Source organism: Triturus cristatus, chromosome 8 (genome assembly GCF_964204655.1).
Source record: "Triturus cristatus chromosome 8, aTriCri1.1, whole genome shotgun sequence".
Lineage (NCBI taxonomy): Eukaryota > Metazoa > Chordata > Amphibia > Caudata > Salamandridae > Triturus > Triturus cristatus.
The window spans coordinates 936,686,169-936,702,951 of NC_140591.1; the positions used below are offsets into that span (position 1 = coordinate 936,686,169).

General features: G+C 49.0%; 1 protein-coding gene across 2 annotated transcripts in view; it reads right to left on the bottom strand.

Moving 5' to 3' along the window:
* TOMM70 (translocase of outer mitochondrial membrane 70) overlaps nucleotides 1-16,783 on the bottom strand; it is a 252,001-nt gene that overhangs the window by 96,913 nt on the left and 138,305 nt on the right. For both annotated transcript variants that reach the window (XM_085622469.1, XM_085622468.1), the window contains exons 7-8: nucleotides 9,939-10,073; nucleotides 8,562-8,669 (exon numbers count right to left, since the gene is read on the bottom strand). In XM_085622469.1, the coding sequence (XP_085478595.1) occupies nucleotides 8,562-8,669; nucleotides 9,939-10,073 (243 nt within the window). The remainder of the gene's footprint in view (nucleotides 1-8,561; nucleotides 8,670-9,938; nucleotides 10,074-16,783) is intronic.

Sequence of the window (16,783 nt, forward strand, 5' to 3'; positions counted from 1 at the left end):
AGACAGCTGCAACATTAAAATAAGGTGAAATAAAAACGATCATCATAGGACTAACCACTTCAAGAACCAATATTAAGAACAAGGATAACACGTGTGCGCCATGACCTAGGCCTGTCTCACAGATTGTGTGGTCTTGCTAAGACCAGGATGGCCACCTAAAGTGCTACATTTGGGTGATGGAAGGATACCGCTTTCACCTAGAGTTGAGTAGCTTGAGAGTAGTGGAGGCAGCATACTAGGTTTTCAGTAATAGTGATCAGTTGAGTGAACTGGCTTCTTCACCCATATCTCTAGAGTGGTGCCTTCTGACGCTTGTGTAAAGTTCTGCTGCTGTGCCCTTGGCATGCATTGAGTTGTATGGATTGACAGACAGCACGCGTGGTTCAATGTGCACGCTAGAATGTATATCTGCCTGTTAATAGTACAATACATGAGAATCAGCATGCATGGCTGTGTATGTGGGTAGCACTGTATGTGTGACTGTGAAGTGATAAAATACACAAGAGCCAGCGCACATGGTTGCATGTGTACTGCAGCGTATGTGTAGCTAAAGAACAAGTCTCTTACCTTCGGTAACGATGTATCTGTAAGAGACATATACTAGTTATAGATTCCTTCCCGTAGAATTACGCCCAGGCGTTAGACTGGATTTGGAGAACTTTTTCTCTTAGCAATACCCCTGCACTTTGGAAGGTGGCATCGGTCGACTATGCATCCATCGTCGTGGTCGCCGTGATGACGTTGCGGTGCCTACTTAGACGCCGCCCCTGTGCGCGGACATCAGTTCTGACATGACTTTCCATCCAGAAGCGCAGAGTCATGAAAGACACTGGCCACTGGTGCCCCACAACTAGGGCCCTGCAAGGGAGTCCCTATCCCTAGAAGTCAGTTCGCAGAGCGGGGAGGATGGGTGGGGCGGTAAGGAATCTATACCCAATATACGTCTCTTACAGATACATCGTTACCAAAGGTAAGTAACTTGTTCATCTGAAAGAGACTATTAGTTATAGATTCTTTACCTTAGAATAGATACCAAAGCAATACCAACCCCGGAGGAGGGTCTGTAAACCAAGTTTACACCTGAAAAATCTTGAGGACAGAACGTGCAAAGTAGCCGTCCCTCTGGACATGATTATCCAGGCAGTAATGTCTGGTGAACGTGTGCATAGATGCCCACGTGGCCGCCTGGTAGATGTCCATAAGTGGGACTCCACGTGACAAAGCAATAGTTGCTGCTGTGGCTCTAGTGGAATGAGCCTGCAGCCCCACGGAAGTTCTTTTTTTGCTAAAGCGTAACAAATCTTTATATAAAGGACAACCCATCTAGAGATGGTACGCTTTTGGACAGCCCAACCTTTATTGGCACCCACATAGCCAATGAAAAGTTGATCATCCACCCGGAAATCTTTAGTACGGTCAAGGTAAAAGGACAAAGCACGTTTTGGGTCCCGACGGTGGAGTCTCTCCACCTCCTTGGAAGGGTGCGGAGGTGGAAAAAAGATGGGCAGAGTGATAGTTTGTCCTATGTGAAAAGGAGTAACTGCTTTAGGAAGGAACAAGCGTCTCGTCCTAAGCACCACTTTGTCCGGATGCACAGAGAAGAAAGGGGGCTTAGAAGAAAGAGCCTGAAGCTCACTCACCATGCGAGCAGAGGAGATAGCAACAAGGAAAGCTGTCTTCAGAGTGAGAAGCCTGAGAGGACAGGTGTGAAGAGGTTTGAAGGGAGCACACATAAGATAAGACAAGACTAGGTTCAAGTCGCACTGGGGCATTACGAAAGGAGATGGTGGAAAAGGATGAGTAATGCCCTTAAAGAATCTATTTAGAATAGGGAACTTATGCGGCCTCTTGCTTCAGCAAATTAAGAAGCCTGAGAAAATGTTTAAATTTGCTGCCGGACGACTGGCGCAGAGTCATAGTCCACACCACTGTGACATCTAGGCTGGACTATGCAAACTGCCTTTAACTGGGCCTGCGTGTGTACCTAGTCAGAAGACTACAGGTGGTACAGAATGCGGCTGTGAGATTGATTAGACGTGTACCGCTTCATCATCGTATCGCTCTGCATATTAAACAGCTCCACTTGTTACCGGTAGCAAGAAGGATTGAGTTTAAGGCTTTAACTTTGGCATTTCGGACATTACATGGCAAATGTCTTAGTTACCATAAACTACGGTTGTGTCGATATAAACAGAACCGCTCATTGAGGTACAATTCTCAAAATTTGCAATGTACTCCGCGCTTTGTCAAAGCCCCTTAGGAGGTAGATCCTTCACAGTGAGGGCTACTAAGCCTTGGAACTCTCTGCCAAACAATATTCTCAAAAAAAGTTTGAGCCCCTATTCAGAAAATCTCTAAAAACTTGGCTCTTTAGCCTAGGATAGTGCTCTTGTGGACTGCTTTCTTGTCATCTTCACGTGCCGCCTACTGTTATAGCGCCGGGACACTAGTGTTTGAGGTAGCTGTTCACGCTTTATAAATGTCGGTATTATTATTATTCTTAACTTGAGCAAAGATGGCTGATCTGGTAGCCGAAGGCAAGCTGAGATGGCAGCAAGATAGCCTTTAAGAGTGCCCAGGGCAGAGACCTACTGGGCCAAAGAAAGTATATACAAAAGGACCTCTGAAAGAGGGGCAGACAGGGGATCCACAGCCTTTGCTGTGCGCCATGCCACAAATGTATTCCATCGACAGGCGTATACCGTTTTAGAGGAGGGACGCCTGGCTGCCACTCTGACATTACAAACTTTGGGTGGAAGGTCAAATGCGGTCAACGGCCGCCACTCAATCTCCACGCAAGGAGGTGGAGGCTGGACAGGTTCGGGTGGCGGACCCTTCCCTGATGCTGCGACCCGAAGAGGCAGTCTGAGTGGAGGATCAATGGCCATGCTCAGGAGCTCTGGGGCTCTTCGTGCCCATTCCGGAGCCACAAGAATAACTTGGGCCCGGACACGCTTGATCTTCTTCAGCACTCGGGGCAGAAGTGGTACAGATGGAAAAGCATTCAGGAGGCCGCAGTTCCACTCTTGACGAAAAAAATCCAACACGCAGAATTGCTGACATTCTGCGTTCTCTTCGGTGGCGAACAGATCTAACTAAGGCTCTCCCCACCACTGAAAGAGACCTTGAACTACCTCTGAGTGAAGACGCCATTCGTGATCTACCAAGCACCTGCTGCTAAGTTCGTCCGTCTTGGCGTTCAGAGAACCTGCCAGGTGTTGAACTACTAGGGTCATGCCCTGATGTTCCAGTCATGTCCAGAGACGAAGAGCCTCTTGACAGAGTCCACGACCCCACCCAGCCCTGGTTTTTGCAGTACCACATGGCGTGGTGCTGTCTGTGAACACCTGCGCTACCTTCCTCTTTAGAGAAGGAAGGAATGCCTTCAGTGCCAGGCGGATCGCCCGGAGCTCCAGAAGGTTGATATGGAGCCCGGACTCCTCCGGAGTTCAGACGTCTCTGATCTCCGCCTCTCCCAGATGGCCGCCCCATCCCAGGAGCGATGCATCTGTCACTACTGTGACATCTGGTTGGGAAAGTGAGAGAGAATTGCCTCTGAATCAAGCGTGTTTTGTTAGCCACCACTGCAGTTGTTGCACGGTTCCCTCCGAGATCTGGAAATAGTCGAAAAGATTCCCCTGATGCTGCCCCCAATGGAACTTCAGGTCCCACTGCAGACCCTGCATAAGCCATCTGGCATGATACACCAGCAGGATGCAGGAGGCCATGAGGCCCAGCAGCCTCAGGGTCACTCTCACCGAAATCAGAGATCGAGGTTGAAACATCGGTATTATAACCTGAATATCCCAGACTCGCTGTTCGGGAGGATAGGCCAGAAACTGCACTGTGTCCAGGACAGCTCCGATGAAAGGGAGCGTCTGAGAGGGAGTCAGGTGTGACTTCGGCAAGTTGATAGAGAACCCCAGCGAATACAGGAGGTCATCTGTAGTCTGGTGGTGGGACAAGACAGCCTGGGGCGAGGCCGCCTTCAAAAGCCAGTCGTCGAGATAGGGGAAGACTGGAACCCCTGACCTGCTCAGATGAGCTGCGACCACTGCCATCACTTTCGTGAACACCTGAGGGGCACTGGTAAAGGGGAGCACGATTAACTGAAAATGCGTGGGGCCTCTCGCGAACCGCAGGTAGCGCCTGTGGGCTCGCAGGACGGGGATATGAAAACAGACGTGCTAAAAGTCCAACACCACCATCCAGTCTCCAGGGTCGAGGGCAGATAGGAACTGAGCCAAGGTTAGCATTTTGAACTTCTCCTTCCGGAGGGGGGCGGTTGAGGGCCCTGAGGTCTAGAATAGGACGCAGGTCTTTCTCCTTCTTGGGTACCAGAAAGTAGCGGGAATAACAACCACAACCTACTTCTGGCATAGGAACCCTCTTGATAGCTCCCTTGGCCAAGAGAGCTGATACTTCCTGGTGGAGAAGCGCCAAATGATCCTCCGACATGTGATCAAAAGACGGTGGCATGGAGGGAGGGGTAGTCTCGAAGGAGGGGGAGTGCCCCTTCGGACTATTTGCAAAACCCACCTGTTCGACGTGAAAGTTTGACAGTGGGGGTGGTGATGGCGAATTCCGCCTCCCATTAGCTGCTGATGGGCCTGAAAGGTCAGACTAGGAGGGTTTGGAGACTGCTGCATGGGGAAAGGGTGGACTGTCCCGCCCGCTGGCTCCCAGACCCGCGAGGTCGCTGGGTCCCACTTCTGCAGCCACGCATGAGCTGGACAGCTTGTGTGGACCGGACCAGTGGTTAGACTGGGCCAGACGTGGTGGGGTGCCCCTTCTGTAGCCAGGAAAGGCAGACTGTGGTGGATGGGAAGACACCGCGAGGCCTAAGGATCTGGCCGCAGCTCAAGAATCCAAAAAGCGCTCTAGCGCCGATTCTGCCTGGTCACCAAAAAGGCAATGGCCATCGAAGGGCATGTCCAGCAGAGTCGCTTGGACATCCCCCGAAAAGCCAGACGTCCTCAACCAGGCGCAACACCGAAGGGCTACCGATGTGGCAGTCGGTCTGCCCAGTGAGTCGGTGGTATCCAGTCCACAGCAAATCGTGAATTTTGCTGCATCTCTCCCATCTTCCACACCCTGTGAGAGAATGGCGCGGGCCTCCACCTGGCACTGAGGCAACATCTGTACGACGTTATCCCACACTGTATGGATGTATCAGCCCAAGAGGCACGCGGCATTCACGGACCGCAGTGCCAAGCTGGAGAAAGAGAACATGCGCTTCCCCAAGATGATCCAGCTTCTTGGATTTCCTCTCTGGAGGAGCAGAAGGGAATGCGCCCTTGGAAGAAGAAGCTTGGACCATCAAGCTCTCAGGGGAAGGGTGATGGGGCAGGCAATCGTCTGTTCCACAGGAGCCCCTGTGCTGGGCTTGGACCAAGTGCCCAGAAGGTTGTCCGTGAGGGCTTCGTTGAAGGGCGAGAGGGGTTCTGAGGAAGTTGCCGCAGGTTGAAGCACCTCCATAAGGAGATTAGCACTGACTGCCACTGTAGGGAGCTCTAGGCCCAAGGCCTCAGCCTCCCTACGCACCACCACAGCATAGGACGCTCCCTCCTCTGTAGCCACAGTAGGGGGAGAAAGCATGCCAAGGTCTGGTTAAATGCCCAGACCACTGGCGTCACCCAATTGCTGTCTCCAGTCCGGTTCTTCCAGCTGGTCTGGGGGAGGTGCTGAGTCATCCCTGAATCAGGCACCGAAGATGGAGCCTTAGAGCAACGACCCTTCGGATCCTGCGTTGTGTCAGCTGACCGACGGGGAGAAGGCAAAGAGCGACGGCGCTTCTTAGCCTTCTTCTTGTGCTTCAACTTACCCGAAGCGTGCGAAGACTTGTACGAGGTGGTGGCTCTGTGAACGGTCTCGAGACCTTCCTCTCAAGCGAGACCAGGAGCGATGCGGAGCCGGCTACCAGGCCTCCAAAAGCTTTTGGGACCGCTTCTGCAAAGAGTTCGGATTCACGGCCCGGCAGTCGGAGAATGACTTCGGGTTGTGGTCGCGCTCCAGATACCAAAGGCACACAAGGTGCGGGTCTGTCACAGACATCAGTTTGTGACAGACCTTGCAGGGCTTTAAGTCGGTCTGACGATGGGACATCCCTCACGCACCAGGAGTCGCTGACTTAAAAAAATAAGCCGACCAGAGTCGAAAAAGGCTTAGTCAAAAAATTACTAAAGGGGTAAGCTCTCCAGATCTGCGCTAGGCTGGCGTGGAAAAAGAAAGAACTGTCAGTGCGCAGGGGCGGCGTCTAAGTAGGCACTGCGATGTCATCCCGGGAACCAAGACGCAGACGACGGCCGTGGAGTCGACCGAAGCCACATTCCGACGAACAGGGGTTTTGCTAAGAGAAAAAGTTCTCTGGATCCAGTCTGACGCCTGAGGGGTAATTCTAAGGTAAGTAATCTATAACTAATAGACTCTTCTTTCAGATAAAAAGGGCACAATAAATGGGAGTTGCTGCAAAATAAAAAAGAATGGAACACCGCACCGAACGAGCCATCCACTCTTGTGCGTTATTTGCAACCCCTGTATACCAGGAGGGGGCTGCGATGAAACTTAAGGGCTGTCACCCTGGTGCAGAACTGTGATGGAAGAGAAGGCTGCCACTCACTGTGTGGAGTGCTGTGACTCATAGAGGAACGGCACCTTAAGTGCATGGTTCGCGACCCCCATATGCCAGGTGGGGGCAGCGGTGAAACTTAAGGGCTGTCATCCTAGTGCAGTGCTATGGTGAAGAGAGGGCGGTCATACTCTGCAGTGCTGCGACTCAAAGAGAGACACCACCTAAAGTATGCAGCTCCCAACCCCTATTTGCCAGCTGGGGGTAGAAGAGGAAGCGGAGGGTTAGTGTCTGGGAACTGTGTGCAACTGTGAACTCAAAGACGCTACTTTGTCATCGGAAGTCGAGTAGCAGCTCTCATCTGCCTCTGGAGATACTTACCACGAAATGGTAGTCAGATCCAGTGACAGATGCAACAAGACTACTGCTCATCGCCAGCACAAACCGCAGTGGACCTCAAACCAGGACCGTTGAATGCTCCTATGTCTTGGGTCTCATCTCCAGTGGGAGGGGGTAACACTGAGCATCTAGTCATAGGGATTTTGGGGGGGGGAAATCACTCTGACTGAAGAGTAAAATGTGTAGGACCACTTGGACTTGAATAGCCATAGTGGGAATTTAAAGACTTATTCTCTAGCGGGACTTAGACTTGATGTTGCCTCGCATAAATGGGGAATAACCCCAGTCCGTAGATAGAAGAGTGGGAAGCTAGTACCCACGTGGACAGTGCTAGAATACAGACCTTGTGAGACAGTGTTATTATTAAGTGCGTGACATTTCGCTTTGTGTACAAATACTACTTTTTATAAACGTGAGCTGTTGGATGGGCATTCATTTAAGGCTGCTGAACGTTCGTTGACTTGTGAGCCTGTGTACTACATGCATCTACCTCTACCCCCAGAAGTCTTGGACTACATGACTCGCACTACCACTGAGAGCCAAGTGCTGAAGGGTTACTTAGGCCAGTTATTCAGAGCCCAAAGTATGTTGGGCCCAGGGACATAAGGAGTAAATGGCCTCAACCATTACAGCTGGAGGCAGTAACTCCTGCTTGCCCAGTGATACTCTGAAAGGTATTCTGACAATCATTATGTGAATAATTAGTCACATTAAAGCATCAGTTCAAAAAAACTAGAATTCTTTTGGAAACTAGTACAAAGTTTATATGCTGCCAAGGCGTCCGAAGACTTTGGTACCAGGGTGTTCTAAGCATTTCATTGCCAGACAGGACTTGTTTTCTAGTCTCGCAGAATAATATGAGAAAGTCCAAAGTTAGTTTGATCTATCATTTGTGTCAGCCCAACTTGGTAACAGCACAATACCAACTTATTTTTACAGTGCTGTGCCATACTTCTGCTGTTCTAAGCATTGTAAATAAAATAAGTTACAAATGACACATGTTAGGACCTTAGCCTCCAATATACAGCTGCAAAGTTATTTTATGTCAAGGTTCGTGACAAAATTGGAAAGTTGAAGAAAACAGCAACTTAACAGTCATTGGGTATAACCCATTAAATCAGTCGGCAATAACAAAAAAAAAAAGGTGCAAACGGAGTCAACAGCAGGATAATGACAAAGTAAGAAAAATAATTTAGGGCACAGTTTAGGGTCCGTTGTTAACTTTAAAAGCTGCAACACTTGAAAGTATAAACGTACTCTGTACTGTTCATTTTTTCATTAGCTATATTGCTTTCATGAGTATTATGACAAACATGTTTCTATTAAGCAAATTAATAGAACAGATACTTGCTACTTAGGTGCCCAAAAATAATACTCCAAATCGGGGCTGGGCTTTTCCACAATATCTCCAGAGCGAAAAACAAATGTATTAAAAACAAGCAATACCAAAAACACATCGGCCTCAGGCTAAAGGTCTTGTAACTCTACACCTTAATTCTAAGGTAACTAAATTGAATGATCACAGGTTTCAGTAAAGTGAAATATAAAATTCCGACTTGAAAACCACCTAGAAATGTAACAATGGCGTACTTACCAATGCAAAGCATTTCTGTGCTTGTGCCAATGCGGAATCGGGTCGCAACCGAATACATTCATCAAAATCTGACACAGCTTCTGCAACTTGGTCTAATAATATTTTCAGCTACACAGGAGGAAAACACAACCGTGAGGCAAGATAGAACTTTACGATTAAAATTTCAGGATCTAAATTATGCTACTGTTCAGTATCGCGAAAAATAATACATTTTTTATAAACAATAAAAGAAGGAAAGGTGTGCAATGTGAATGAAAGTATACCTGCAGTTACAGAATATTCCAGGTTTGAGTAATTGTCTGTTTAAACCTCAACTCTCAGGTTCAATGCAAGGACGGGGGCAGCAATACATTGCTCCAAAGAGCAGCTATTCTTAGCCTTTTGAATTTGGTGGACCCCCCCAATAAATCAACATGGTAGCTGACCAGTAAAACTTGTGACTCTAGACCCCTGAACCAGTTCCCACAGGCACATACACAATATGGTTCCACCACCATTCCATGGGCGCATGGCCCCCATGGAGCACTACCACTGCAACAAGAGCACACACAAAAAGCCATGGTATGGAACCTTGAAGGGTAATCCCTGCAAAACTCTCTTAGTCCGCTAAGTCTCAAATTAATCTGCATGGCCTGAGAAAGGCAGAGCCCACTCGACTCCAACCCTGGCACCCGGAGGCAACACTAACGCAACAATAAAGGAAGTGGAAGGTATGCAGCTCCAAAGTGATCCTGGCTGAGCTGAAAGCCCTCCATCTGTCCCGCAGGAGGGACAAACAGCTGATGAGACTCTAGGCTCCCCCTGATGCCATACAAAGCAGACACAGGCTAGTTCGACCCAAAAGGAAAGTCATGTAGCACTCCTTGCACCACTGATACCACCTCAAGTCGCCCAAGCAACCAGAGCGCCAGCAGGCAGGCAAAGAGGGACACATCCACAGCTGCACCACTATGATACAGTAAACCGGATTCCCCCTGCCACAGTGTGCCCCGCTCACAGTCCTAGTCACCTGGATGCCAGAGAATCAAAGAGGCATGCTCTCCCTTTCTAGAACACTAAGACATCTTCGGGGATGCAGACAAAACAGAAGCGATATGCGTGATCCTCCTCTTTTTGGTCTCTCCGCTTTGTAAGTCGACTCAGAGCAAAGTCTGATGAGGAGGGGAGGGAGTGATGTTTTACTTTTAGCTAGGTCACGTGTAGCTTAAAGGCAGAGGACACACCTCAATTAAGTAAGGAACAGGATGAGGAAGGGCTGAAGAAATAATGTTATTGGAAGCCCAACTACAAGATCATGGGATTAGGTCATTAATTATTAAATGCATTCAGCAAAATGACCTTTCTGTAACACTGTAGACCATCCAGCATCTCAATTACCTGCCCTCTGTGATGATAGACGTCAGCATTCTGAGGATCAATATCAGCAGCCATGTTGAAATCTTGAGTGGAAAGATGAGGTTGTTGCTGTTGCATATACATACTACCTCGTTTGATTAGTGCATTGGCACGAAGCTGTATAGAATAAAGAGACATTAGAGATGGCAGACGTTTCCCCTTAAATGTCTGACATTCATAATTATACCCTAATATTTTCCGATACCCTGCCCCCGATATAACTATGCGTTTAAAAAGTGAAAGCCCATTCTGAGACAAAAACATTTGGCGTAATGGGTACAGTTAACCTCTACCAAATTAAAAAATTCCCAATCTTTAGCTATGTCACTCACAACTCACTAGATACAACATGTAAAAATCAAGGTGACATCAGACTGGAGTGTAACAGAGAATCAGTGGCATAGCATGGTTGCCATGGTCCCCAATTGTAAACAGGTAAAATGAAGGCCGAACCTTTCAGAAAACGGGTTCGTTTCCTTTTACAGGATTTGCTGCACTGGTCTTCCTGCCACAGGAGGCGACATCAGTGATAATAATAGTAACACTGTTCAAGTTAAAGGATAAAAGACTTTAATATGAGCGCATCAGATCTCATTTGCTTTTTGGAGTTTATGAAGGCCCCAGAACATATTAACCCCATTACAAACGCACATCACCACTGGAAAACCCCACTAAATGATTTGTCATGTTTCAATTACTACAATAATACATATTTTTCTTCTAGTTTACCCAATCCCCATGCAATTTTGTAATGACCCTTTTTGCCCAGCGTTGACAGAGAACCGGTATTTTCTTTTAATCTTCCACAGTTACTCGGTACTGCTCACGTTTGGCAAGTTTACACACATCTCAAAAAGCTTCAAGTCACAGGTGAATTTTGCCTTTGTTTTGAGCTAGGCAGAGTTTAGAACTTGGCATGATTGACTACAGTGAAGTTGGGGGTGGAGGACTGGGCAGGTGACTAATACCAAAATATTAATATAGATATGTGAATAGCAATCTACCTGAAAAAGCACTTTGTAAAACCTCTGGGGGGTCATCTGATAAATCTACTAGAAAATAATTGAATATGGAATTCTCTCATGTTCCTTCCCCATTTAAGTGAATTCTTCTCGGTGGACTTATTCATTTAAAAGTACTTTCAAACTTGGATACACAGGAGGATTTGGAACCAGGAAACCAATATGCTTTACACGAATATCAAACCGTGTGACCAAAGGAAAATTATATGCAGCGCAGAAAGATGTGCAGCTGGTCTTCACCCTTTGTTTTGCTTGACATGCTGAAGCCAGAAAGAGAAAGCTGTAGTTATCCTGCTGGCCTCCTGCACTAAAGGACGCAGAGAGCAGGGGCATACTTGTGAAGCACGGAAGGACAAATCATAAGGAGTGGCTGGACTACAGTAGGGTATGACTAGCACATAGTGATCTGTAACAGGCACATTTAGTGGTTACGCATTTAAAAATACCGAAGGAGCAGACGGTGATTTTGGGCCCCTTCTCTCCGCAAGAGCTGTTGCACTCTACCAGCTACGCCCTTGGAGAGACGTATGTGTTACAAAAAACATAATCACAGCTGAGAAATCGGGGCATTTCATTTCAAACTGTTCTCAAGTTTCGACCTAGGTCTTGGCCTTCCTAGAACAGGCTATCTATGTGAATTATTCTATTTTCCGTTTCCTCCTCAGTTACCACTAGGCCATAGAATAAAGATGGAGAAAGAAGCTGACCCTTTAAGCTGGGCTTTAAGTGGGATGGAAAAACTGGGGGGTCTCTCAAATGGCTGGTCAATGTAATTAAGGGCGTGGCTTAACAACATGTACGCTAAAAATCTGTGTTTAGCAGGGCACGAGTCGGGGGTACACGCAGGTGCACGGCATCCACCCACTATTTTCACAGGGTGGACGCCGTCCCCCCTGCCAACAAGTTGCTGAACTTGTCCTGGTGCAAGACACCGGGACACGTTCAGCTTTTCATTTCCAGCAGCAACGTGCAGGCAGCGAGGGGTGTTTTTTTTTTTTTTTACCACCAGCCAGGCGGAAGTTAACAGGCCATCAGGCCTCTTTTTGTTTGAATATCTTGACTGGAGGCAGCCTGTAACCTCACTCAAATGTTAATGCCACAGAGGGGAAACAAAGGCACACAGCTTGCTAACTCTTCACAGGTACCTAAGAGATGCATGCTTTTGCCTTTGTTCTGTTCCTATTCTGTAAGTGCAGACACTAAGACTCAGATTGGTTGGTCTGTCCCAGTATTTACATAAATATTTTAATTACATAAATATTTTAATTAGCACCATTTTCTTTTATAGTGTTACGTCGTGACGCCATGTGCTGTGATGGCACGCGTCATGATGTCACTTGCATAGTGTCTTACTCGGTCAGTCCCCCCACTTCTTTTTTTAGGACTTGTGCCCTGGTGTATAGCACAGTGTGCCACCCAACTTGTATTTTGCTGTTTCTGTCATTGCACCTAGATATATGATATAACAAGTAAAATCATACCTACAAGTCACGACGATTAGCTTTGTTAGTTGCATAAGATAAATAAGCAGCAACTATGGCTTGTATATACTATTGAAAAAAACTTCCACTTAAAGACCTGGTGACACCACAACAATGTTGCTGCTCCTGAGTTTCAAAAAGAGAAGGGAAATCCAGAGAGAAAATGACTCTCTTTAAAGGATTTCCCTTCCCCTACAACGCTCTCCACGCGTACACCGATGTGTCTGCTGTCACTGCAGTCTGGAGAAAAAAAACGGACTGCCTGTGCCAGGGCACGCAACAGAGCACGATAGAGACCCGTTTCGAGGCCCTCTAAAAAAAAAAAACTGCCGGTGCTCAGACCCGGCCCACTTAAAGCCCTGCCTTTAAGCATACGCAAGTAGTATGGAGACATGACAGTGCTTTGCTTTAAAGCACACAGACATCTTTAAAGTGGTGGTTTGTGTAGTATCTCACGGTCTAGTTGTTGAAAGACCGCCCCACTCCATCCGCGGACCATGGCGTGGCCTGCGTGGTTTCCAATAAAAGGAGCCGCACTCTCGGGGGCGCGGTCTCCAAACTCAGTGAATGTGTGGGCTGAGTATATTCATAGGCTCCACGCTACGCGGCCTGATCAATGCTCCAGAGCCTAGAATTAGGGCGCATCACACTGGCGACGAGGGCGGGAGATCAAAAGACCCGCGCCCCAGCTGCCGAGTGCCCGCCACGCACCGGAGAGAAAACAAAAGTGAATCGGAGCGCCGGAAATCGGCACACACACGCACGTACACCAGGCCTCACAGAGTGCACCCGGCCACATGGTATCGCCGAGAATAGCTAAAAGGAATACGGTGAGTGCATCCTCACGCATTTACCCCACGAGGACAGCCAGCGCAATACAGAAGAGAGCTGCAAACAGGCAGAGGGCCAAAACCAACCCCGGTAAAGATATACCAATAGTGAGCTGAGTCCCAGGGGAGGCTGCTAAGGAAAAGAAAAGAACACATGCCCACAGCACACACCCCTTGGAGATCCACTACCACCGAACTGCAACAGGCCCACAATAGCACAGAGTCACATAGCAAGAGGCCTAGCTACTTACTCTGGGTCACCAGAACCGATACAATAAGCAAGCAAGGGAGGGGTACACCGCCTGCCCCGCAAGGACAAGGTAGCAACCAACAATAAGCACAATGGGAGACAACGACCAAGGGGCAGCACCAGGCCCAGGGGCCGCACCAGGCCAAGCAGCAGTACCGGCCCACATTCCGTTCCAACACGCGGCATTAGGAGTCCTACCCCGTTCAGTGAGTTAGAGGACCCCGCGACAGCCTCTCCCCGATGGAAGATTTGGATAGAACGGCTCAACAACTACTTTATCGCAACCAGGGAGACAGATGACGCAGTGAAAAGATCCCTGCTCCTGCATTACGCAGGGGACGAAATCTTCAAGCTATTCAAGCATTTGCCCAACACAGGAGCAGTCGCCGATTACAACGCGGCGGTGGCCGCCCTCGACGCCCATTTTGATCTACAGTTGAACCCAGATTTCGAACGGTTCAAATTGCGCCAAGCTCGGCAGAGAGAGGGGAAGTCGATGGACGTATTTTATGCCTGGCTTCGTGAACTCACCAGCACATGCACAGACGATGACCAGCCAAAGGAAATACGCGCACAACTGATCCAGGGATGCCGAGATAAGACGCTGAGAGGGCTCATCCTGCGCCAACCGAAGATCGGGCTCGAAGATATGCTAGTACTAGCAAGGTCACACGACCTGTCGGCAGCCAGAGCAAACGAGATGGACCAGGCACTTATCAAACCTCAGGGACGGTCCGAAACTATCAAAACAGAACGTGCAGACGCTCTCCGAGTCAAGCCAAGAGGCGACTCATTCAGAAGTCCAAAGCCGGAAGGGACCAAGCCAAGGTGTGGATACTGTGGACATGAAACACATGCCGCAAAAGACTGCCCCGCGCAAGGGAAAACGTGCACCAACTACGGAATACCCAACCACTTTGCCTCCGTATGCCAAAGACGCACCAGAGGCCGCGAATTCCGATACCGAAGGCCCCCGACAAAGGCAGTACGGCAACTATCAGTAACAGAGGAGATGCCGCCAGAGGACTCGAAAAGGAAGGGCAGGAGATACCAAGAGGCGAGTGAAGACTCGTCGGACGATGACGACGGAGAAGCATACCTGATCTCGTTTGCGCGGGAACTCAAGCTACTCCGCAGGCCTCAACCAACGTGTGTGGTCCACGTGGCGGGAACGGAAGTTAAAGCAGTCATCGACACTGGTGCCACAGTTAACGTAATGGGTCTTCAACAATATCGACGCCTAAGGCCTTGCCCTCCAGTGAAGCCATCCAAAACCAAAATCTACGCCTATGGAGCGGACACCCCTCTTCCATTGAAAGGAAAGATCACAGTTCCCGTCAAGGCAGACGACCTTGAAGTAACGACGACAATCCACGTCATCGATAGGGAAGCAGGACACCCTACTAAGCAGCCACACCACAGAGGACCTTGGACTGTTTCTTTCACAAGGAGAATCCAGACCCACCAAGTAGAGGAGCTGCTCAAACAGTTCCCTGAGCTATTCCAAGGACTTGGACGCATGAGATGCGACCCGGTCAAACTACACATTGACAAAACAGTCGTCCCAGTCACCTTGCGACACAGGAGAGTCCCATTCCACCTGCGGCCGCTAGTAGAAAAAGAGCTAGAGACCCTGGAAAAACAAGGCGTCATTGAAAATGTGTCGGGACCAACGCCCTGGGTGTCCCCAATGGTCATCGCGGAAAAGCCTAAGCAGCCGGGAGCTATACGACTCTGTATCAACATGAGGTTGCCAAACAAAGCCATACGGAGGGAACGCCACATCACGCCAACAATGGATGATATTATCGCAGATGTAAACGGGTCAAAGTGGTTCTCAAAGATTGACTTAAATGCAGGATATCACCAGCTCCCGTTATCTAAGGAAAGCTGCTACATCACCACTTTAAGCACCCACCTGGGGCTACGAAGATATAAAAGACTCAACTTCGGAATATCTTCAGCTGCGGAAGTGTTCCAAAACACGATACGAGAAATGTTGTCAGGCTTACCCGATGTGTTAAACGTCAGCGACGATATTTTAATCCACTCGGCGACAGCCACGGATCACTACAAACACCTTCGCAACACACTGACACGCCTCAAAGAACACGGGGCGACCCTACACAAGGACAAGTGCCAGTTTTCCAGCCTTCTCTAGAGTTCTTTGGGTACGTGTTCAACCAAGAGGGCATCCAGGTAGACCCAAGGAATTCACAATCCATCAAGGACGCACCCGCACCGACAACACCGACGGAAGTGCACAGCTTTCTAGGTATGGCAACATACTGCGGGAAATTCATCCCAGGATTAGCCACTCGAGCGGAACCCCTAAGAGCCCTCACAAGATCAGACGCAAAGTGGCAATGGGGGCAGAAAGAGGAGGAGACGTTCCAAGGAATAAAAGATGCCCTTCTAGGAGAAGCCACGCTGGCATACTTTGACCCAACGAAGCGAACGGAAGTACTCGTGGACGCAAGCCCAGTAGGGCTCGGCGCCGTGCTGGCCCAGGAACACGAACTGGGTCACTGGGCAGCATTATCCTTCGCCAGTAAGTCCCTGACACCTACAGAAACCAGATACGCTCAATTTGAACGAGAAGCGTTGGCTATCAAATGGGCCTGCAACCACTTCCATCTTTACCTAAAAGGACAACCGTTCACGATGGTCACAGACCATCAACCACTGATGCCACTCTTCAAAGGGACGGCGCCGTACCCACCTCCGCGTATCGAGAGATGGGCGGTTCAGCTGCAACCGTAAGAAATGGAGGTGGTATACCGGCCAGGAGCCAAAAAAAAAAGCAGACTTTTTATCCAGACACCCCGTACCGGTCGAAACACAGGAGGACACGGAAGACGTCGAACATTACGTGCACCTAGTATCCACAGCGGCCTGTCCCCTGACCATGACTCTGGAGGATATCAAAGAGGCGGCCACCACAGATGCTGTATGCAACAAGACTCTGAAAGCAGTCCAGGAAGGATCGTGGACAAACTATCTGCAGCAAGCTAACTCCTGGAGTCCGGAAGAGCGAGAACACACAGCGAAGATGTGGCACATACGAAACGAACTCAGCGCCACAAGCGACGGGATCCTGCTCCGAGCACCCAGGCTGGTGATACCGCGAGCCCTGAGGCACAAGGCGACGCAGCTGGCCCACGGAGGGCATCAAGGAATAACAAAAATGAAAGCCAGAATGAGAGAGAAAGTCTGGTTCCCGGAGCTGGGGAATATGGTGGAA